Source organism: Maniola hyperantus, chromosome 28 (assembly GCF_902806685.2).
Source record: "Maniola hyperantus chromosome 28, iAphHyp1.2, whole genome shotgun sequence".
NCBI lineage: Eukaryota > Metazoa > Arthropoda > Insecta > Lepidoptera > Nymphalidae > Maniola > Maniola hyperantus.
Window position 1 is genome coordinate 1,465,493 of NC_048563.1, and position 24,941 is coordinate 1,490,433.

At 41.0% G+C, this 24,941-nt stretch overlaps 3 protein-coding genes across 5 annotated transcripts in view; 1 reads left to right on the forward strand and 2 right to left on the reverse strand.

Annotated features, from left to right (window-relative positions):
- LOC117995034 (zinc finger protein 549-like) overlaps positions 1 to 24,941 on the forward strand; it is a 137,918-nt gene that overhangs the window by 24,411 nt on the left and 88,566 nt on the right. The window lies entirely within an intron of this gene.
- On the reverse strand, positions 17,581 to 20,817 carry LOC117994899 (zinc finger protein 84-like). Its single transcript, XM_069508401.1, has one exon. The coding sequence runs from the start codon at positions 20,634 to 20,636 to the stop codon at positions 18,771 to 18,773; it is 1,866 nt and encodes a 621-aa protein (XP_069364502.1). The 5' UTR covers positions 20,637 to 20,817; the 3' UTR covers positions 17,581 to 18,770.
- On the reverse strand, positions 20,821 to 24,930 carry LOC117995113 (uncharacterized). The gene is made up of 7 exons (XM_034982875.2): positions 23,789 to 24,930; positions 23,252 to 23,426; positions 23,009 to 23,101; positions 22,750 to 22,884; positions 22,167 to 22,420; positions 21,338 to 21,387; positions 20,821 to 20,912 (listed from the first exon to the last, which is right to left on the reverse strand). The coding sequence occupies exons 1-7, from the start codon at positions 23,857 to 23,859 to the stop codon at positions 20,821 to 20,823; spliced, it is 870 nt and encodes a 289-aa protein (XP_034838766.2). The 5' UTR covers positions 23,860 to 24,930.

Sequence of the window (24,941 nt, forward strand, 5' to 3'; positions counted from 1 at the left end):
CTGGGGAGGGCAACTATCGCTTTGCACAAGGAGCCAATAATTCAGACACAGAGAATGAAAAGCAGAAAAAACTAGAAGAGCTGACAAACCCGTTCGCAAGAAGAGACTCTATCAGGAGAAGCCCACCGGGAACCGGAAAACTGATGAATCCGCCATACGCCGCTGATACGAGAAGGGTAGAAAGCCCGCGCGGAGAGGAAGAGACGCGCATTTTCGCGCGTCCCTTGAGGAAGGAATTTGAGGGGCCGAGTGTGTCTGCGCGCCCCTCGGAAAAAGAGAGCGAAGCGGATGCGTCAGACAGCTCACTCGCGTCAACTGCATCAACTGCTTCCGGAACGCGGAAAAGGCGGCAGCCTTACTTATGTAAGCCGGGAAAGGCAAAGAAAACGGCTGTGGAGGACGACGGTCATGCCCCTGACCCTTATGTGTCTGCGACAAGTATAAAGGCAAAAAAAGATCTGCCTACTGTCGAGACCATCCAGGACGAGTTGAAAGTCTGCACCTCTGTTGACATAATGACCCGCATTTTTGAGTCTGTGTCTACCATCGAAAAAGTTGCAGATAGTTCTCGAAATTTGAGGGGCGCTCACGCACAAAATCTCCGCCTAGCTGCCCGCTCTGCGATGGCAGCGGTATCAGAGCTGACACAAAGAAGTTCCAACTCAGAAGTGGAGACGCTAAGAAAAGAAAATGGTGAGCTCCGTTTAGAACTAGCCAACCTGAAATCTGAGCTAACTAATTTGACTGCAGAGGTAAATAGTCTTCGCCAAAGGGACACTGGGATGGAAGGATGGACTCAACAAACCGGGGAATCAAGAAAAGACAAAGATCCACTGGTGCGGCGTATTTCTGTCCTAATGGATGAAAAATTGGCGGAGTTCCGAGCTGAAATAATGCTTCAAAAGAACGTCACACCACAAGAGCAAGAGCCAGAAACATCGGAGGTACCTCAGTCAAAAGGTAAGAAAAGCAAGAGATTAAAGAAAAAGCTAAGAGATGATACTCAAACACCACAACCGGTTGTTCCACAGCCAGAAGCACCTTCGGTACCACCAGAATGTTTGGAGACAGAGGAACCGGCTACAGCTACCTGGGCTAAAGTTGCGGGGCGAAAAACAAGGACGCCTACTTCGACGAAAGAGGTAGATGCCACTACTTCAGGTCAGACGAAGAAAACGGCAAAGGTACCCCCTGCTCCTAAAACCGCAGCGGTCACCATTACTTTGACCGAAAGTGCTACCGTCAACTACGCCACTGCCATGGCAATTGCCAAGCAACGGGTAAAATTAGCGGACTGCGGGATATTGCAGGTTCGTCAAAAAAAGTCTATTACAGGAGGCCTCGTTCTTAAAGTTCCCGGTCCTGACAGCACCAAAAAGGCTGACACTCTGGCAGAACGGCTTCGGACGGCTCTCGCAGACATGGGTGTTAGAATCGCCCGGCCAGTCAAAACGGGAGAGATAAGGGTAATGGACTTGGACGAATCCATCGTAAAACAGGACGTAGCAGTGGCTATAGCTGAGGCTGCAGAATGTCTTGAAGAGCAAGTGAAGGTCGGGGAGATTCGGTATAGCACCTCCAGGCTGGGCACGGTCTGGGTCCGATGCCCACTTACAGCTGTTCGCAAACTTGCCATAGAGAAGCATCTACGGATCGGATGGGTCAGTGCAAGAGTGCAAGTGTTGGCACCTAGGCAGTTGCAATGTTTTCGCTGCCTAGAATTTGGGCATGTCCGGAAGCAATGCTCGAATACAGTGGACAGAAGCCTGTGTTGCTACACTTGCGGGGAACCGGGACACAAGGCCAACGAATGTAACGCTAAAGTGCCAAAATGCCCAGTATGTGCGGATCTTGGTCGACCAGCGGACCATAGACTAGGGGGCGGTAAATGTAACCCACCTAAAAATACTCGTAGCAGAACTAAAGGTGGTCTAAAAGAACCTTCAGTGTCTAGACCAAGTAAAAGCGATCAGCTGGCCAATCAGTCAGCAGAGAAGGCTAAAGAGGTGCAAAATACGCGGAGCTAAGGGTTCTTCAGAGCAACCTAAACCACTGCCGGGCTGCGCAGGACCTGTTTCTGCAAAGTCTAGCAGAATGGTCTGTTGCCTTAGCCGTGGTGGCTGAGCCATACAAAGTCCCCAGCCATCCTCGCTGGTTTGGTAGCGTTGGAGACACTGTTGCAATATACTGGGGGGGAAGGCAAGGCGACCCATCTTGCTCCATTCTTGAGAAAGGATCAGGTTATGTTGCCGTAGAGTGGGGGCATCTAGCAGTGCTGGGCTGCTACATTTCTCCCAACTCCGGTCTCGCCGCCTACGAAGCATACTTAGACGAGCTGGCTGCTTGTATCCGCAGATGTTTACCCCGCCCACTTATAGTACTGGGTGATTTCAATGCACACTCAAGGGTCTGGGGAGATAAACGAGACGATCACAGAGGTGACATCATCCAAGAATGGGCGGCGGAACTGGACCTACGTCTTCTAAACCAGGGCTCCACAAGCACTTGTGTGCGGTGGCAGGGTGAATCGATCGTGGATCTTACATGGGCGACTCCTTCTGCATCACGCATGGTGTCGGGATGGCGGGTTGCAGAAGAAGTAGTTACACTTTCAGACCACCGCCACATCGTTTTTGTAGTATCCACGGGAACTTCTGACAATATTGCACGACAAAATAGCAGCCAATCGCAACGTTGGTCTCTTAAAAAGCTCAACCGCGATCTATTAGTTGCTGCTGCCTGCGTCGCAGCCTGGCCAGAACGGTCTCAAGAGGTACTACCCGACCCGGAAGGGGAGGCGGTCTGGTTTCGGGAAACTATGACGGGCATATGCAATACATCGATGCCAAAATGCAGACAGACCAAAAATCAGGCAGTTTACTGGTGGTCCGAAGACATAGCGCAACTCCGTAGAATATGCCTAAGATCTAGACGCCAGTATACGAGGGCCAGAAGAAGGCGGAGATCTACAGCCGAAGCAACCGCAGTCGCTTACTCTGCTTACCGGGAAGCCACAAAAACACTACAGGTTGCAATTGCAAATGCTAAAGCGCGGAGCTGGAGAGAACTGCTCGAAGGACTGGATAGGGATCCATGGGGGCGCCCGTATAAAATTGTACTTGGCAAACTCAGACCGTGGGTCCCTCCACTGACTGAAACCCTTGACCCAGATTGCGTAGAGCGGATAGTCGATGTTCTTTTTCCCAGGGCCCAGAATAGCTCTTCTACTACCATGGAACTACTAGAAGTCTGGTCAGAAGAACTAAACGTCTCGAAAGAGGAGCTGAAGCGTGTGATTAGGCGTCTAGCAGCTGGTAATACTGCACCAGGCCCAGATGGCATACCAGGGCGTGCTTGGGTTTTAGCCCTGGAGGCTTTAGGACACAGGTTAAGACAACTATTCAACAGCTGTCTTCGATCGGGCATTTTCCCAACCGGCTGGAAACAAGCACGGTTAGTTCTCCTTAAAAAGGAAGGCAGACCTGCGGATTCTCCATCGGCTTACCGACCCATATGTCTCTTGGACGAAGTAGGCAAGTTGTTCGAGCGAATAATAGCTGCCCGTCTCAGCGACCATCTGTCGCGTGTGGGCCCCGACTTATCTGAAAGTCAGTTTGGCTTCCGACAGGGGCGTTCAACAGTAGATGCAATCCTTCGTGTTCGCGATTCTTCTGAACGGGCTGTCCGGGGCGGTGGGGTGGCGTTAGCGGTGAGCTTAGATATTGTGAACGCCTTCAACTCGCTCCCTTGGACCACTATAAGGGATGCTCTTACTTACTTCAATGTACCTCCATACCTGCGTAACATAGTCGGGGCGTACCTAAGCGACAGATCAATTATTTACACAGGACGGGATGGTCTCACGCACAGGAGAGAAGTAAACTGCGGTGTTCCACAGGGCTCCGTATTAGGGCCTCTTCTATGGAACTTGGCTTACGACGCAGTTCTTCGTGTTACTGTCCCGTCTGGTATAACTATAGTGTGCTACGCCGATGATACCATGGTGCTAGCCGAAGGCGACACATTTGAGGGGGCATTAAGGCTTGCAGAGGCCGGTGTGGCCTGCGTAGTGGGTAAAATCCACGAACTCGGACTTAAAGTAGCGCCTCATAAAACAGAGGCACTATGGTTCCACGGGCTACCCAGGCGTCTGGAACCACCCAGCTTGTTGATTCGCGTGGGTGACGTAGATGTCCAGGTAGGACAATACCTAAAATATTTGGGTCTTACCTTGGACGGCAGATGGGGATTTGAAGAACATTTTGAGCGCCTTGTCCCCAGAATCCAAAAAGTAGTTGGTGCACTGCACGGTCTGCTGCCTAATCTCGGGGGGCCACGGGAAGGGGTTCGTCGACTTTACGCCCGGGTAGTACGATCAATAGCTCTTTACGGGGCGCCTGTATGGTCGCAAAGGCTTTCAGGTGTCCAGCGTCTCAGGAGGAAGCTAAATAGCGTACAGCGCAAGATAGCCATAAGGGTTGCACGCGGATACCGCACCATATCCTTCGAGGCGGCTACTATTCTGGCTCGTTTTCCACCTCTGGATATATTGGCGGACATGGATGCGAGACTGTATACCCAGACCCGCGCAGTTTGCGAGAGGAGTGCAGACAGGTTGAATACCGGAATTCTGCGACGGCAAGCGCACCGGCAAGCATTAGTAAATTGGCGCAAGCGTTTAGACGAGGAGAGAAACGCACGTCAACGCACTGTCGGTGCCATTCTACCAAACTTCGAAGCCTGGCTGGGGAGAAAACATGGCAGCGTAACCTTCAGACTGACGCAGGTACTTACCGGACATGGTTGTTTCGGTGAGTACCTGTGTCGGATCGGTCGCGAGATGACCCCGCGATGTCATCACTGTGAAGAGGACAGGGACTCCGCACAGCACACGCTTGAAGAGTGCCCTGCCTGGGAGCCCGAGCGGTGCACACTGGTCGGCTGCATAGGGAGAGACTTGTCACCACCGGCCGTCATAGCGGCAATGCTGGAAGACAATGAAGCATGGCGGGCAGTGGTCTCCTTCTGTGAAACAGTAATGTTCAAGAAGGAGGCCGCCGAGCGGGTTCGCGAGCGCGCTGATCCTGCTCGAAGGCGGAGATATCAGGGCGGCGTTGATCAACGTCCTGATCAGTTAAACAACTAGTCCCTGGCGCTAGGACTTCGAAGTCGCGAGTGGCTGCACTTTCTCGAGGATGTGTCCAACGGGCGTCGCGCGAGAGAGGCACCGGCGTACGTTCTTTAGAGTTCCCGGAGCCTCTCAAAAACGCGCTGAGGAGGGCCACCGAGGGGGTTTTAGTGGGTACAAATCCCACATAACCCGATTGGGTATCTTAAGAAGATTTCCCCCTCGAAAAAAAAAAAAAAAAAAAAAAAGGCTTAATTATAATAGTATTTTGTTGGCAACCTTGGGGAGCGGAACCCCGATAAAGTATCGTATTATTATAAGTAAGAATTTATTTCTGCAGGGAAATAAATCTCATGTGCATTGTCATATTGTTCGATATGGCACCAGGATCAGTATGGCACTACTCCTTTAACACTATAGTTTGAATCATTGACTTTTGGTTTGAACCTGCCTACATCCATACACCTTCCAGGTTAGCCCGCTATCATCTTAGACTGCATCCTGACTTACCATCAGGTGAGATTGCAGTCAAGGGCCAACTTGTATCTGAACAAAAAAAAATGACTCAGTGAAACAGCAATGTCAAACCAACCAATTTCATATGAGTTTGGTGGCTAGGTACCTTTCTTTCAGTGTCGAGCAGTGACTTGACAAATCATCCCGCTGGTCAGTATGCACCTTTATGTAGGCAACACAGAAAACCTGCCATCTGTCACCCGTGAGTGGAGGTGTGACAGTGGTAGCGGCGTCGGACGGACGCAGCGAGAGAAAAAGATGGACGAGATAAAAGTAATTAAGCGAGATATAAGTACTAGGTGATTAATTAAGCTAGATATAAACTAAGTGGATGTTACAAGTGTACCTGAATATAAGACTGTGGACATCGGAACTGCGTTTGATTCATATTAGGGTCATCCCAAGACTAATAAACCCGGATTGGAGGTTAAGTTGTTTATATCAGAAGATTGGATGTGATTCATGCCCAAAAATGCGGGTCTATCCTGGAAGATGTTAAAAGTGCCTGTACAAGACGCATAGCAACATATTTATTAGGTACTTATATCGGAAATTATATGAAGAAACCTACCTGAACGAATAACAAAGTGAATATGAAATATATACAAACTGCAATGGTGCTACACTATTACTTTGGGAGTACTTGAGTAGACCTGTGTCGAGTTGGAGGACTTGTCTCCAACGCAACTACTCAAGAGATTGGTTTGAGGAAAGCACCTTGCACTGTCTGGAACAAGCAGAAGTACGTAGGTCGATGGGTCCAATGCATCCATTGGTTGTATTGAAAGCGGTGAATCTGTGTACTTACCTTCTTACAGTGGATGTTCATTAAAGCATGGGTGAATATTAAGAGTGCCTAATGTTAGATTACTGCATCAAAATACCTAAGTAGGTATTTGATAAGTTACAATATTACCAATTGATACTTTTAGAACAGAGTAAGTGAAGGCTATAATTATTAATAGTAAGTAGATATCAGCATTATGACTTATTTGAGAGTTCAAAGTAAGGGATTATAGTTTTGTTCTGACCGCTTTAATGGATTATTATGTAGGGACATACCTAGCCCAAGATTTGATCTATGAAGTTATAAGTAGTATTAGTATTAATTTCAAGACTGGATGCAACGCACCGTAGTACTAACACCTTGTATTTTAAAATCGAAATAAGGTAATAAGTGATATGAAATACTTTAACCAAATAGGCACCTACCTATATTAAAGTAGAATCAAGAAAACAATTAGATTATTATGTAGGTAAGTACTTGATACATGAGCTAGTGTAGAAATATAAAAAATAGAGTTTATTTGCTAGAATGTGGTACAATTTGGTCTTAAATCTGTTTTGATCTAACACATTCAACCAATAACTGAGTGTGCAAATTATTACCTATAGTACATTATCATAGCATAATAAAATGTGAAAATTTAGAATGAATATCTACTTAACTTTATCTATCTAGGAAGTAATGTTAACAATATAATTTTATTCAAGTCTTAATTTAAATCATTCAACAATCATTTTAAAAAAAGAAATATGTACATGTGCTTTAGTTAAAAATAGAAATAATAATCTTACAATAACAACGGTCATATCTACATCAATGGGTCAATCAATGGTTTTAGTGCAAAATTTGGGTTATATACAGGGGTCTGATATAATCAAGTAGGTATGTACTTGATACTGGTGTCACTTAAATGAAATATTTCCGAGATTATTCAACTGTTACCATTTTTTTTCATGTTTTGACAACTTTTCTGATGATGTCCACGACCCTGTGACCCCGACTTGACGATGAGGTCGACGAATGTGAGATGAACAAGTGGTTTTGGCCTGCATCTGTGGTGGAGAAGTGCACATAACCTTCAAGTTGTGATTGGAAGCAGTCATGTACCTGCATGGATCGGATAAGAACACAGTAACTCTTGGTGTGAGGCCTGTTGTAATGATACAAAAGAAAAAAAAGCCATCCCGGCCTGCCTCATTATGATGGAGGCTGTAACCTCAAGGTATTGTTATGTAATACAGTAATAAGAAGGTAAGAAACATCTGAATACTACTATGGTTAATTGAGGCAAATCTAGTTTACCTAGTAACTAAAATAAAGTCTTAAAACTTTGAATTGAATAGTCTCAATATGAGTAGTTATTCTTCTTTAATTAAATAATTACATACTTAACTATACACATAGTAATATTTTAGTACAATTTAAGGATAGAATGCCTGAAATATGTGTCAGGTGCATGTGTTTTCATTACCTACCATTTAATGTAAGATTTTTGGATTTGGGTCTATGGTAGGCATGGTATGGTTGTGAGAATGATAGACAGTGATAGGGAGACTAATAGAGTCGATTGCCAGATGCACCCATTGAATACCTATCTACCGACTGAATAGTCTGTATTATGTACTGACAGACATAGATCAACCCGCAGGCCTGCATAATCAAATATGATTTGAGTTCTCTACTAAGCTACTACTGGACATAAAGAAAAGATTTTGGAAAATTAGACCTGGGGTGGATCAGCTAATAAATAATTAATTGGTCCACTAGATAAAGTAGGTAACATTGAACCTATTTTGAATCTGTAGGTTTACTTATTCGACCAAATTAGAGTTATTAGATTACTTTGAATACCTAGTAAGTATAGGGTATGAAATATCAGGTTTGAATTAATCTAACTATGTACATACCAGAAACAGAAAGACATACAACACTCATGCTCACGAAAGTAGCCATGTGGATGTTGGAATTTTATTTGATTCTTATACCAATAAAATTTATATTAAGTGCTAGTATGTACTTTTGTTCCGTTTGCTCACCCTTGTGGAAATTATAAATTACATTTGCTGCAACCACCATTTAAGGGAGGTGAGGTTATGAAAGGAAAATGAATTGAATCATTATTATATTAACCTAAAGTGAATTTAACTGATCAGATCAGATGAAAATAAATAAATGGACTTGAATTAAAATATTTATTTATCAGCATAACAGTGGTTCTTTCAAATGTTCTTAGAGTTTTATAATTAAAAAAAGGTAAATTATGTGAGCTATCACATTCATATAAAGTCACTAGTAGCTGACATCCTCTTATACTAATAGATGACATGCATTCGTGATTTTTAGAATTTGGAAAATAAAAATAATAATAAAATAAAAACACGTTTCCACTTCTCATGCTCGTAAGGTTCTATTTTACGCAGGCTATAAGAGGACTAAAGTGCGTTTCATGCTGTTATACACAAGGTATTTAGAGGTAAACAACAGTCTCTCTGAATGACATATGGATGAGAAAGAATTTATGTAATTTCTATGGTGCCAGTGAACTTTTGCACTTGTATTGAGGTTGCGACCTATACCTACCTACAAACTCATTACAGCACCCTCATTTAATCCCTACTCTTTTCGGTCAATCTATAGATATGTACTTATAGTAATATTATATTGTTACATTTCCTCGCAATCGAAGTGAAAATCAGTGTTTAAGTAATCTCTGAAAGTCGTAAAAACATTTTGCAAATAGCTTTAGGGCAAAGTACGCAGTTAAAAGTTCGAGATGAATGATATATGTAGTTGCCCCTCACTATAAGACCAGCGACCACTTAGCGGTTTGACCATCCCGTTTTTGAGGCATCAGACCAGACATAGCTCCTCTAATACATAGCTGTCGCTTCTACGTAGTAGTACTTGCAAATTATTTGGTCGCTTCTGATTCTATGAACTGAATTGTCAATGACATTCAGAGCCACCAATTTAAATTAGTAAGGGTTGTGACATTGTCATAAATGTTCATAATTGTCGCAGGTTATATTGGTTTCGTACTGTAACCATCCGTATTCTATGGCCTGCATTCAGAGACAAATAAACCTAATAATTTGGCAAATTTCCGTATTTTGCAGCGTTTTAAGCGTAGCATAGGTTATGATATTATAAATTGCCATTTATGATAAGTATAACCTAAATAATTGCAAGACTTTGAAGGTATCCTGCATTCTGTTACTTTTTACTCATTATTTCCTCATTAATAATGAAGCCCAGCGCCCTTAGTAAATTTTAATGGCCTCAATATTTTGCATACAGTCTTCGTAAGTATAACCAACGAAGTATAGCTTATGTATCTATAAGTATACTTATAGATGATACAAAACCACATGAATGTAGAAACTTTACAATAGGTTTCATCAGTTTAGTAAACATTTATGGCGCCGTAGGGTAGGTATACAGATACCGAATGGCAGGACTGGTCTATCAAGTTTCATTTGATAGCCGTTTATCTAAGATAAGATGGTATTAAATCAAAGTCAATTAAGACTTATAAAACTGGGCGAGGCGTCCAGCGTAACGTATCAGATGTACTGGCGGTGGGTCTACTTGGGCCACTGCGTGTAGCCTTGCGACAGGTTCTCACGGGACAGCACGTTCTGCGGGGCAGGTGGCTGGGGCTGCGAGTCGCGGCCCTCGTGATGTTGAAGCTTTTGGGCTTCTTGGGAATTTCGGGTTTTAAGTCCGAGCTAGATTTTGAAACAGCCATCGACCATCAGAACAGCAAACTGTTCTGATGGTTCCGGAAGGTTGCTACCAGAAAAGAATTTTGCCATTCTTAGTAGGCAAAAGCTAGTCTTTAAATCCCTCTTAACCAAATATAAAGTGCGAAGTTACGCCGTGCTTCCGATTCGGAATGTCGAACTTTGCATAAGATTCGACTAAGTCCCATAAGACCTCTAGTCAAATCGTTGTTCTCGGTGGCACATAGCTGATCCGATATTACTTTTCCGAGCAAGAAAATACCAGCTGTTATCTGCTTTTGACGTGCCTCAATGGCCTTGTCCATTTGACCTGATCAGGAACTGTGGCCTTAAACTTGGGATTAAGCTTTGGTGCAGCCATATTTATACAGTTCCTCGGAACCAAGAATTTCTTCAAAAGTTCCTTGTGAACATCCTTATTTGAACCGGATGTTGCTACATGGATAAATCTAGGCGCACTTCCTTAATAATGTCAGGCCCATATCGGGTCTGTACCCAGTATATCAAGATTATGGTGTTAGCAGCGTCCTCATCACGAACACTCGATGCAATCGGTTCTCCCGACACGTTATCGGGTATGATAGAGAAGCTAATATAATTGTGGTCTACAAAGACGGCAAGATAGTCCTAAGGACTACTCTTTTACATTCAATTGCGACGATATAGTCCCTCAGACTACTCTGATGCATTTTGTTACACCCTAGAATTCCCCCAAGGGTTTAAAGTAGAACGAGTGTGGCGAAATAGTCCCGCAGACAACTGTGATATACTCTTAAGTTTATCTGTTATCATTATAATTGCGGGTAGATTGCGGGTACAAATGCGGCAAGATAATCCTAATGACTACTCTGATGCAATTTGTAAAAATAAAGCTATTTCACAGTCGTTAACATTCAAATGCGGCGAGATAGTCCCACAGACTACTCTGATGCATTTTAAAGAGTTAGGTATTTACGGCCAATAGTTCAAATGCGGCGAGATAGTCCCGCAGACTACTCTGATGCACTTTAAAGAGTTTATGCAATTTACGGCTAATAGTTCAAATGCGGCGAGATAGTCCCGCAGACTACTCTGATGCACTTTACAGCCAATAGTTCAAATGCGGCGAGATAGTCCCGCAGACTACTCTGATGCACTTTAAAAAGTTGGCAATTTACGGCTAATAGTTAAAATGCGGCGAGATAGTCCCTCAGACTACTCTGATGCAGTTTAAAGCCAATAGTTCAAATGCGGTGAGATAGTCCCGCAGACGGCAGACTACTCTGATGCACTTCAAAGAGTTAGGTTAAAATGCGGCGAGATAGTCCCGCAGACTACTCTGATGCACTTTAAAGAGCTAGGTTCAAATGCGGCGAGATAGTCCCGCAGACTACTCTGGTGCATAGACCGTAGCGTATCATTTGAAGGTTTAAACTAGAACGAATGTGGCGAAAGAGTCTCGCAGACAATTCTGATACATTCGTAAGTTTTTTCTTTTATCATTATAATTGCGGGTAGGTAGGTACTTACCATCAACAATTTCTTTTGGCGTGGCTGGCCTCGATGAATTTGACGATGAATCCGAAGATTGGCTCGATGATGATGGAGAACTTAACGTGACCGCGTCACGTTTTTTATGTCGTGAAAGTTTCACTTCCTTTTCTTAATTTATTCACTATTAATTCCAAACTACTTTTGTTTACACGTTTCGGCATAGTTACTATAATTATTAAATAATTCCAAACTACTTTTGTTTACACGTTTCGGCATAGTTACTATAATTATTAATTTATTAAATTATAAGTCTACTGCGTGCGAGACTGAACAAAAGTAGTTTGGAATTATTTAATAATTATAGTAACTATGCCGAAACGTGTAAACAAAAGTAGTTTGGAATTAATAGTGAATAAATTAAGAAAAGGAAGTGAAACTTTCACGACATAAAAAACGTGACGCGGTCACGTTAAGTTCTCCATCATCATCGAGCCAATCTTCGGATTCATCGTCAAATTCATCGAGGCCAGCCACGCCAAAAGAAATTGTTGATGGTAAGTACCTACCTACCCGCAATTATAATGATAAAAGAAAAAACTTACGAATGTATCAGAATTGTCTGCGAGACTCTTTCGCCACATTCGTTCTAGTTTAAACCTTCAAATGATACGCTACGGTCTATGCACCAGAGTAGTCTGCGGGACTATCTCGCCGCATTTGAACCTAGCTCTTTAAAGTGCATCAGAGTAGTCTGCGGGACTATCTCGCCGCATTTTAACCTAACTCTTTGAAGTGCATCAGAGTAGTCTGCCGTCTGCGGGACTATCTCACCGCATTTGAACTATTGGCTTTAAACTGCATCAGAGTAGTCTGAGGGACTATCTCGCCGCATTTTAACTATTAGCCGTAAATTGCCAACTTTTTAAAGTGCATCAGAGTAGTCTGCGGGACTATCTCGCCGCATTTGAACTATTGGCTGTAAAGTGCATCAGAGTAGTCTGCGGGACTATCTCGCCGCATTTGAACTATTAGCCGTAAATTGCATAAACTCTTTAAAGTGCATCAGAGTAGTCTGCGGGACTATCTCGCCGCATTTGAACTATTGGCCGTAAATACCTAACTCTTTAAAATGCATCAGAGTAGTCTGTGGGACTATCTCGCCGCATTTGAATGTTAACGACTGTGAAATAGCTTTATTTTTACAAATTGCATCAGAGTAGTCATTAGGATTATCTTGCCGCATTTGTACCCGCAATAGCTACCCGCAATTATAATGATAACAGATAAACTTAAGAGTATATCACAGTTGTCTGCGGGACTATTTCGCCACACTCGTTCTACTTTAAACCCTTGGGGGAATTCTAGGGTGTAACAAAATGCATCAGAGTAGTCTGAGGGACTATATCGTCGCAATTGAATGTAAAAAGAGTAGTCCTTAGGACTATCTTGCCGTCTTTGTAGACCACAATTATATTAGCTTCTCTATCATACCCGATAACGTGTCGGGAGAACCGATTGCATCGAGTGTTCGTGATGAGGACGCTGCTAACACCATAATCTTGATATACTGGGTACAGACCCGATATGGGCCTGACATTATTAAGGAAGTTGCGCCTAGATTTATCCATGTAGCAACATCCGGTTCAAATAAGGATGTTCACAAGGAACTTTTGAAGAAATTCTTGGTTCCGAGGAACTGTATAAATATGGCTGCACCAAAGCTTAATCCCAAGTTTAGGCCACAGTTCCTGATCAGGTCAAATGGACAAGGCCATTGAGGCACGTCAAAAGCAGATAACAGCTGGTATTTTCTTGCTCGGAAAAGTAATATCGGATCAGCTATGTGCCACCGAGAACAACGATTTGACTAGAGGTCTTATGGGACTTAGTCGAATCTTATGCAAAGTTCGACATTCCGAATCGGAAGCACGGCGTAACTTCGCACTTTATATTTGGTTAAGAGGGATTTAAAGGACTAGCTTTTGCCTACTAAGAATGGCAAAATTCTTTTCTGGTAGCAACCTTCCGGAGACCATCAGAACAGTTTGCTGTTCTGATGGTCGATGGCTGTTTCAAAATCTAGCTCGGACTTAAAACCCGAAATTCCCAAGAAGCCCAAAAGCTTCAACATCACGAGGGCCGCGACTCGCAGCCACCAGCCACCTGCCCCGCAGAACGTGCTGTCCCGTGAGAACCTGTCGCAAGGCTACACGCAGTGGCCCAAGTAGACCCACCGCCAGTACATCTGATACGTTACGCTGGACGCCTCGCCCAGTTTTATAAGTCTTAATTGACTTTGATTTAATACCATCTTATCTTAGATAAACGGCTATCAAATGAAACTTGATAGACCAGTCCTGCCATTCGGTATCTGTATACCTACCCTACGGCGCCATAAATGTTTACTAAACTGATGAAACCTATTGTAAAGTTTCTACATTCATGTGGTTTTGTATCATCTATAAGTATACTTATAGATACATAAGCTATACTTCGTTGGTTATACTTACGAAGACTGTATGCAAAATATTGAGGCCATTAAAAATTTACTAAGGGCGCTGGGCTTCATTATTAATGAGGAAATATGAGTAAAAAGTAACAGAATGCAGGATACCTTCAAAGTCTTGCAATTATTTAGGTTATACTTATCATAAATGGCAATTTATAATATCATAACCTATGCTACGCTTAAAACGCTGCAAAATACGGAAATTTGCCAAATTATTAGGTTTATTTGTCTCTGAATGCAGGCCATAGAATACGGATGGTTACAGTACGAAACCAATATAACCTGCGACAATTATGAACCATTTATGACAATGTCACAACCCTTACTAATTTAAATTGGTGGCTCTGAATGTCATTGACAATTCAGTTCATAGAATCAGAAGCGACCAAAGAATTTGCAAGTACTACTACGTAGAAGCGACAGCTATGTATTAGAGGAGCTATGTCTGGTCTGATGCCCCAAAAACGGGATGGTCAAACCGCTAAGTGGTCGCTGGTCTTATAGTGAGGGGCAACTACATATATCATTCATCTCGAACTTTTAACTGCGTACTTTGCCCTAAAGCTATTTGCAAAATGTTTTTACGACTTTCAGAGATTACTTAAACACAACTGCAGTGAGCTAGATTAATCGCATAGGCGGCGTTAAATACCCTCACATGAACAACGTCACTAAAGACATAATATGGCAGTAGTGTGAGTCTCAGATGATTATTATAGTAGCTTTATATATTAACTATAAGTCGCTAGATAATATTATTGCTGATCGGGAATCTCGTCAATCACATCATGATGTTTGAATGGGAGTTAACGAACTCTGGCTATCAAAAATTGATGGGAAATTTTTCCAGTCCCACAAATTGATTTATTTGCTACCCGAATAAATACTAAATGTGATAAATTCGTCTCATGGCATAGCATAGGGACCCTGATGCTTTTGAAATCGACGCTTTCACATTAGACTGGTCTCAAGCTTTAATTTATGTATTTATTCCTAGCGCTGTTATACTAAAAACTTTGCAGAGCACAGACAAAGCTGTAGGTATAATGGTTGTTACTTATTGACCCAATCAACCATGGTACCCATTATTTATGCATCTGCTCAAATCAGACGTAAAGTTAAATTTTAACGATGTTCTAATACCTTGTCCCAGCAAACATTGCCCTGGGTTGCCGGGGTATTGTCCGGACCGTATTGCTATAGCGACATGTGCCCATCCTTTCCATTCCTACCTGATCATCATCAATCATGATGGTTTCATGGTCGACTAACACTCTAATAATAAAACACAACATTTGCCTCAAACGTTGGTACCTATACCTTTTGTATAGATTATATTGTTTAAACATTTACGATCCATCCATTCCAATCGTCATAGAGTTCCTCATTAAGATAATTAATATTGGTGATCAATATAGAACTATCAATAGTCACAGAGTTGCTCTCTATCTAATAAGTAATTGGAAATATATCACAGGACGATAGGATTACAAGATTTTGTAAAAGTGTTTACTTACAAGCTAAGACCACCACATAATATCCACGTGGTAAACAAACATAGTTCAAATCAGTTAGATTCTTTGTCTCCTATTGAAAGTATGACCCTGTAGAACAGCTTTCAAAGAAATGCATGACTTTATTTGCTCTTGTGACAACACACAGTGCGAACGCTGTCTAAAGTTAAAATTGACAAAGTAATTATTTCAAATGATCAATAAATTATAAAAATCATGGAATTTATTAAAACGTCCAAAGTGGGTACATAACAAACCTATTTTGTAACTACCTGCCTTCCTTCAAGGAACTCCCAGAAATATGCCCTGCAAAAACGCTTAGGTATTATATACATGGCCAGAACCAAAAACTTACGAAAGTCTGACCGACTATTGTGTTTCACCTCAAACGCTAAGCCAGTGGATTAAGTCCACCTGGAAAGATAGTGGAATTGACGTTTTCATGTTTTCTTCCCACAGCACCCGACACGCCTCAACATCTATGGCGTTCAAGCTTGGGGTCAATCTAGATATAATAAGATAGACCGCTGGGTGTAGCGGCAGTTCCACTACCTTTGCCAAGTTTTACAACAGGCCGGTAGTCAATAACTCGTTATTAAGTTATCTAGGCTACTAAGGTAGTTTACCTTAGTAGCCTAGATAACTTGGCCTTAGTAAGAACGATATGTTCGCTTTGATTAAAATTAATGACATTTATAAATAATATTGCAATTTTTGAAGACGATTACTCTTTGTACGTAATACTCTTTTGTTACTGTAATGAATGAGCAAAAGTTTCCTACATCATTCATATTATTTTTATTGCGACGTTCCCTCCACGTACTCTCAACATCTACATTGTGTTCAATAATATCTAGACGTTACTGATTCGAGGACGTAGCACGAGTATAATTAATGATTAAACGAACTTACCTGTACGTGAAGTTCTATCATAATTATACGAAGTGCTACGTCCGAAGAATCAGTAACACCCGCCCGCCCTGATAACCCAGAATGTTGCGGAAACATCGCAATCATCTAAACTAAATGAAAAGCGTCGGTGCGACGGCCGTGAGGCGAGTGAGGTCGTCCAATCGGGGGGTAATAATAATAAAAAAAAAAAAAAAAAAACTCTAAACTACAGTGCTGAAGTGGTGACTCCTTATGCGTACTACATTGTGTTCAATAATATCTAGACGTTACTGATTCTTCGGACGTAGCACTTCGTATAATTATGATAGAACTTCACGTACAGGTAAGTTCGTTTAATCATTAATTATTATTGAAATCCTTCTATTTATAATTAAGTTTTTAATGCTTTATGGCGTAGTCCCTCTACTAAATACTGTAGTACATCAGCTTCCCTTTGAAACCACAAGTTATGGTGCAGAGAAATTATTATCATCAAACTTCACCTGCCAAGATTTACGGGCACCATCGCTAAGTAAATTTATTACTTCTAATCGCTTAAATTCCGTTTAGCATAATTTGTATTGAAAATTGGACTTTATACTAATGCAACAGAATTTAATTTTGCAGGGAAATAAACCTCAAGTGCATTGTCATATTGTTCGATATGGCACCAGGATCAGTATGGCACTACTCCTTTAACACTATAGTTTGAATCATTGACTTTTGGTTTGAACCTGCCTACATCCATACACCTTCCAGGTTAGCCCGCTATCATCTTAGACTGCATCCTTACTTACCATCAGGTGAGATTGCAGTCAAGGGCCAACTTGTATCTGAACAAAAAAAATGAGTCAGTGAAACAGCAATGTCAAACCAACCAATTTCATATGAGTTTGGTGGCTAGGTACCTTTCTTTCAGTGTCGAGCAGTGACTTGACAAATCATCCCGCTGGTCAGTATGCACCTTTAGAATGTATCTTTAGCAAATAAAAGACGGGTTTTATCAATAAAAGGCGGAATACAATAGAAACTTATCATAATTTATTGGTAAGTAGGTACATAATACAACAAATTCATTCATCACACTAATATTATAAAGCCGAAAGTTTGTGTTTATGTTAGTTACTCTATCACGCAAAAACTATTGGACGGATTTGGGTGAAATTTTGAAATATAGACCTGACTTAACACATAGGCTACTTTATATGTGTTTTAAAATGAAACAATTCCCACTGTTTGGTTTTCTTAATGAAAACCAATATACATATAAACCTATAATGACGAAGTCGCGGATATCATCTAGTTATACTACTTAAACTACTATACTTTTACTTAAATACCTAGTATACTTAAACTTGTAAACTGATTTACTCTATTTTTATTTTTTTGTGATTGTACTGATATGACACATTCAAAAAGTGTACTATGCATGTAGGACTTACTTTGAATAAAATATTTGAATTGAATTGAATTTTAATTTGAGTTGCATATTTTGAATTGAACAACGAAGTAATCCTTCAACGGTTCCATTTTTCCTTTTTAGGTACGGAACACCAAAAACTAAAGATTTAATTAGTTACTAAGGTACTCATTAATTTAGTAGGTGAACAATATTGTCGAGACTTGAGTAAGCTAGGTTAACATTGTGGCTAATTCCATTGTACACAACCTCTAAACTAAACTAAAATGGCTCGTCTAAGTCTATTGCTACGCCTTTCATAATGTTGCTTGCGAAAAAGGATGGCACTAAATTTAGACCTGTTAATTTAGTTTAGTTTAGAGATTGTGTACAAGAGAATCGGCCCCAATAACATTAGTTAGTTAGTAGCCTTGGTTTCCTTCAGTCCACTCTACAAGCTGCCGCTTACGTAACTCGCTACGACTCATATGCGATATTTATTTGTTCACACAAACTCACACTGTGGCTTTTCTCTTGTAAGTCTTTTGAGTGATCATGTACAGTCAAAGGCCAAAACTCGTTTAGCACCTTGATCAGATTCACTTGCACTGCACGGCACGGTTGTGCGCACATCTGAGTGTTTGTGTGGCGTGTTTATAGAAAAGGGTCATAAGTGCGAATGGTTTTTGATGCAATAGATTTTCGGTATTGCTACTTGAATTCTAAAGCCCACTGTACAGGAAGCCTCAGAGTGAACTAGCAGTTTAGCGACAGGTGTCGTCGCATAACTAACAAGCGACAGCTTGGTACTTAGCCCGTGTGAGTCTTCATGTGCCTCACTAAATTAATATTTTGTGTACATTGATAATTGCACAACTTACAAACAAAAGGTTTTTCGCCAGTGTGAGTTCTCATGTGCTTCACTAAACTACCACTTTCTGAACATTTGTATTTACATAACTTACAAACAAATGGTTTTTCGCCAGTGTGAGTCCTCATGTGACTCACTAAACTACCGTTCACTGTACATTTATAATTGCATAACTTACAAACAAAAGGTTTTTCGCCAGTGTGAGTCCTCATGTGCGTCAGTAAATTACTGTTTACTGTAAATTTATAATTGCACAACTTACAAACAAAAGGTTTTTCGCCAGTGTGAGTCCTCATGTGCTTCACTAAACTACCACTTTCTGAACATTTGTATTTACATAACTTACATGCGAAAGGCTTTTCGCCAGTGTGAGTTCTCATGTGGTTTACTAAACTACCACTTCTTGAACATTTGTATTTACATAACTTACAAACAAATGGTTTTTCGCCTGAGTGAGTCCTCATGTGCTTCACTAAACTACTGTTTACTGTACATTTATATTTACATAACTTACAAGCGAAAGGTTTTTCGCCAGTGTGAGTTCTCATGTGCTTCACTAAACTACCACTTTCTGAACATTTGTATTTACATAACTTACAAACAAATGGTTTTTCGCCAGTGTGAGTCCTCATGTGCTTCACTAAACTACCGCTCACTGTACATTTATAATTGCATAACTTACAAACAAAAGGTTTTTCGCCAGTGTGAGTCCTCATGTGCGTCAGTAAATTACTGTTTACTGTAAATTTATAATTGCACAACTTACAAACAAAAGGTTTTTCGCCAGTGTGAGTCCTCATGTGCTTCACTAAACTACCACTTTCTGAACATTTGTATTTACATAACTTACATGCGAAAGGCTTTTCGCCAGTGTGAGTTCTCATGTGGTTTACTAAACTACCACTTCTTGAACATTTGTATTTACATAACTTACAAACAAATGGTTTTTCGCCTGAGTGAGTCCTCATGTGCTTCACTAAACTACCGCTCACTGTACATTTATAATTGCATAACTTACAAAAAAAAGGTTTTTCGCCTGAGTGAGTCCTCATATGCTTCACTAAACTACTGTTTACTGTACATTTATATTTACATAACTTACAAGCGAAAGGTTTTTCGCCAGTGTGAGTTCTCATGTGCTTCACTAAACTACCACTTTCTGAACATTTGTATTTACATAACTTACAAACAAATGGTTTTTCGCCTGAGTGAGTCCTTATGTGCTTCACTAAACTACTGTTTACTGTACATTTATATTTACATAACTTACAAGCGAAAGGTTTTTCGCCAGTGTGAGTTCTCATGTGCGTCACTAAATGACTATTTCGTAAACATGTGTATTTGCATAACTTACAAGCGAAAGGCTTATCGCCAGTGCGAGTCCTCCTGGGGCTCGATGACGTACTACTTTGACCAAATTTGCGCTCTCTCAACTTACATGAGAAAGTGTTTGCGTAAGTGTGCGCCCTAATGTGGGTAACTAAGGAACTTTTCCGTTGAAATATCTTTTGGCAAACGTCACAGATATACTGTATCTGGTCAGTATAGTTTCCTAACTGTGTATCGGATATATCCTGGGAATTGTGTTTGTTTTGCCTCGTTATTCGAGAATTGATATTATCACTTATTTTTGCCAACGATTCCTTCAGTTTTAGTACTGAGTCCTGGGATTTCCTTGAATATTCAAAAATGTTTGTATTATTTTCGAAAGACAATGGCACCGATTCTAAGCACAACCTAATTTTAGAGTATTCGCACCCTCTTCTTACTATTGTAATATGAAAAGGACAGAAGCAGTTTGACATTTCTAAATTTAATTTTTAGATGGTAAAACCCGTGATTTTAGCACGCACTCGCGAACCTACTGTTTAAATTTGTATTGTGCACTAAAATTTAGAGTCTTTAAATGTGAAAGTCATGTTCCGTTCCTTTTTTAGCATTAGTAAAAAGAAAAGGATGCAGATATTTTAAATTTAGTTTCGAGAGAGACTAGAGAATCGGGGCCAATATGTCCAACTCGTCGTCTGCATCAGTTGGATGCTCTTCGTTTCCGTGATCGGTCGCGAGTACCGAAGGAGCGACTGAAACACAACAACAGTCCCAACTTAACTCACACTTCCGTACTAATCTACGAATAACAATATCTAAGGAAATTAAATCAAACTCAAAAATGGTACTACCACAACGGGGTAGAAAAAAAGGTACATCGACCTTAAGAAAGAGATAGCGGTTTTGTAGAGCATTGTCCTGTCGTTGAGACCGACAAAACGTTACATATGTATTAGTGACAGAGACAACGCTCTACAAAGCCGAAACCTCATTCTTTACGTCGATGCATATTATTTTTCGCTGTGTACTGTACACCTTGAAGACGTTTTTTTAAAAATAGATAAATGCTGGAGCCAGCTGGGTTCACTTTGATCCAGCATAAATCCAGCTGGATTACAAATGGCGCTGGGTTGCAATCCCAATATAGGAGCATAAACATGTGTAAAGTTAGTCTTACCCAAAGCTTGATCGCAGACTTCCGACGACTCCGGCTTGCAAATAATGTGCCTGAAAGGATATAATGTAATGTTATATTTATATCACACGTGCGTAAAGCAGCAAATTAAAGAATATGAAATAAAAGTTAACTAAATAACATGAAGTGAGTTACGACAGACACTACGACAATATACACAGTAGGTTTACATAATTTTAACCTCTATTTTATTTGCTCTTTCTTTTGACTCGACTCCTAGAAGAGCTACACAAAAAGAGTTGTGTAATACTACCTGATAAATACATTGTAATTACTACCTGGTTTAATACTGTATTCTAAATAATAATATGTAATTGTAATTTGTGAATTTTAAAAAAGTTATAATAATAATTAATTATTTACTCAAATTTAACGCACAATTTAAATTCCAGATAGTTCTGACTCAAACGAATTCCGATCCATATTATAAATGTGAAAGTGTTTGTTTGTTGGTTTATTGATTTGTCCTTTAATCACGTCTCAATGGAGCAACGGATAGACGAGATTTTTTGCCTGGCTATAGTTAAAGACCTGGAGAGTGACTTAACTTCTTTCGATTTCGGAAAATCAGAGTTAGAAACCTAAATCCACGCGGACCAAGTTGCGGGCATCAGCTAGTAGTTGTTAACAAATAAGTCTACCTTTACACCACAATCTCTTCAGTGAACACTTCTACCATAGGAGATATTATCATGTTCACGAAACATGGATAAAGTGTCTTAACGATGGGATACTTGTAGTAGTATGGAAGATAAAGTCAGTTAACTACAAATAATACACTTTGCATGAGCTTGTCACATATGGTACGTACGCGGCGGGAGCCTGTGTTTCGGTCGCTCGTTCGGCCGCGGCTGGCTCGTCTTCATCATCTTCACGGTCTTCAACTTCCCGTTTCACTGCAACTGCTTCATCAGTTGCGGCAGTCGCGTCTAGTTCTGTCCGTCCGTCCGCGTCGGAGTGTGCTATGTACACATCACAGTAGTCAGGCTCTGACACTGCCGAGACAATATCAGACTGCAATTGGTATTTCACACGGCTTATCAGTTTGACATGTCGTATTGTTATCTGAAACAAGTTCATGCCTTTAGACAAATTTAAGTAGTATATATAAGTAACATTCGCAACGAGCGTGTCCATTGCGGCGCCACTATAAGCATGTGACTGACTGACTAGAGCAATGCTCACATTGTAAGCTGTTACACTACACTCAAACGACACAGGTGGCACACTTATGCCTGTCCCAGACGCTTGAGATAAACAGCAAGCGTGTGGACGGGTGTTTGTATATGCTTGCCAATGCTTTGGTTCTGATTGGCAGGCAAGCCATCTGTGGTGTTTGCCGATGCTTTACATTCTGTTACATATAACAACAAAGTGCATCAAACATTCCTCACCACTTCATGTCTGTCAAGCAGCTCCATCATCAGGGAGCACGCTCTCAAGCTCTTGTCTCTGAATGTGCTAAAGTTCACCAGTCTCTGGGCACATTGCACACAAAGCGTCGGTTTGAGCTTTCCTTGACCACACAACTGCAACAAACACAACTAATTCATATACAGTTCCACATAAGAGTGGCCGTGCACTGGTCTACTGCTCGAGCAGTTGACACCGCTCTTAGACTGCACACTGACTTAAGAATGATATACAACTTACAGAATGTCCCACTAAATGTTCATATGCTTCTTCCAACTTGTATTTACTCATCAGAACCAGCTTGCTGCGAGTGTCCAGGCATATCATGCAGACCTGTGCAAAGTGTTATAAGTATAATCATTCCAACCTTCCATTGTGAACTTGAAGTGCGAACCGTATGTACTAAGGTTAGTTTTAATAGGTACCAATATCACTATGCCTTGAAGCTTGAAATGAAAGCTACGAGCATTATGTAGGACTTACCAGCACTGGTGAAGGGACAGCACCAGCTCGAATCTGCCTTGAGCCACTTTCTATTTCATACATATCATCATTTAGAAAATGCTGCGAGCAGACCACAGCACGCTCAGGCAGGGGAGTGTGTTGTTTGCCGAGGGCTCTGAGCCAAGCAGCATGGAGATGCACTTCTCTGGGGAACCTGGAAATTGCACCCTGGACTTTTTAACAAAAGGTAAATAGCTCTGCCCGGAGTACAGCTCTAGAGTTGGATACAGACTCGCTCGGTTTGTGGACGTGCAGTTGGGAGCTGTGCTCCGATCAGCCTGGGTTGGCGGGAGGCAGGGCAATAAGGTGGCTCGGGTCAGTGACCTCCCTACCGACAAAGCACGGCCGCAAGCGTCTAGGTTATAGTATCATTATCATCATCAACCGATAGACGTCCACTGCTCGACAGAGTCTGTAGGGACTTCTACACGCCACGGTCTTGCGCCGCGACTCGTCTGATGTCGTCCACCGAACTATTATAGGTTATAGTATACAAAGTTTAAATGAAATACTCACTCGTGAAATGTAATCTCTGATTCGGAGACGACCTCCGCAGTCGTTTTGCAGAACGGCACACAGCACCGCATTTCTAAGATTTATTAAATTAGAATTTTCAGGCTTCCAGTTTAATTTCATAGTACAATTAATCTATGAGTACAACAAAGATTAGTTTTTATTTTAGCCACAGATCACTATAATCTGTAAACTATTTTTGGAAACCAAAGAGAATATAACATAGAGATAGTAGAAAACCTCAGAGACTCCACAGATCACTATATACTAGGAGACTCAGAGTACATGAGCAAAGCAAAACCCAGAAAACGGCTGCTGTCAAATATAAAGTGACGACGGGTAACATTAGAAATGTGTTAAACATTGTTATTTGTAAATCTAATCTCTACGACTACGATTAATGCACAAAATAATGGCTAATTAGGTTTAATTATAATAGTATTTTTTTGGCAACCTTCGGGAGCGGAACCCCGATAACGTATCACATCATACCCTCTATATTAATTTACAAGAGGACATACGATCAAATTTTTGCCGCGACTTTACTGAATTATTATTGAAATCCTTCTATTTATAATTAAGTTTTTAATACTTTATGGCGTAGTCCCTCTACTAAATACTGTAGTACATCAGCTTCCCTTTGAAACCACAAGTTATGGTGCAGAGAAATTATTATCATCAAACTTCACCTGCCAAGATTTACGGGCACCATCGCTAAGTAAATTTATTACTTCTAATCGCTTAAATTCCGTTTAGCATAATTTGTATTGAAAATTGGACTTTATACTAATGCAACAGAATTTAATTTTGCAGGGAAATAAACCTCAAAAAAAATGAGTCAGTGAAACAGCAATGTCAAACCAACCAATTTCATATGAGTTTGGTGGCTAGGTACCTTTCTTTCAGTGTCGAGCAGTGACTTGACAAATCATAAATCATCCCGCTGGTCAGTATGCACCTTTAGAATGTATCTTTAGCAAATAAAAGACGGGTTTTATCAATAAAAGGCGGAATACAATAGAAACTTATCATAATTTCATATCAGGAATTCAGTTCATATGGCATTAAGTGAATTGCCATAGTAATTTACTTGATGCCATGTGAACTGCTTACCTACATTTGTTTATTAGTTTAGAGTTTATTTATTTATATTATT

Bases quoted from the DNA above. Each gene is read 5' to 3' on its own strand.
- LOC117994899 (XM_069508401.1), bottom strand. From the start codon at position 20,636: ATGTCAAACTGCTTCTGTCCTTTTCATATTACAATAGTAAGAAGAGGG.
- LOC117995113 (XM_034982875.2), bottom strand. From the start codon at position 23,859: ATGCGGTGCTGTGTGCCGTTCTGCAAAACGACTGCGGAGGTCGTCTCC. The intron at 23,427-23,788 runs GTGAGTATTTCA...TGCAATTTCCAG, and splicing joins TCAGAGATTACATTTCACGA to GTTCCCCAGAGAAGTGCATC. The intron at 22,885-23,008 runs GTAAGTTGTATA...TGTTTGTTGCAG, and splicing joins AACATTTAGTGGGACATTCT to TTGTGTGGTCAAGGAAAGCT.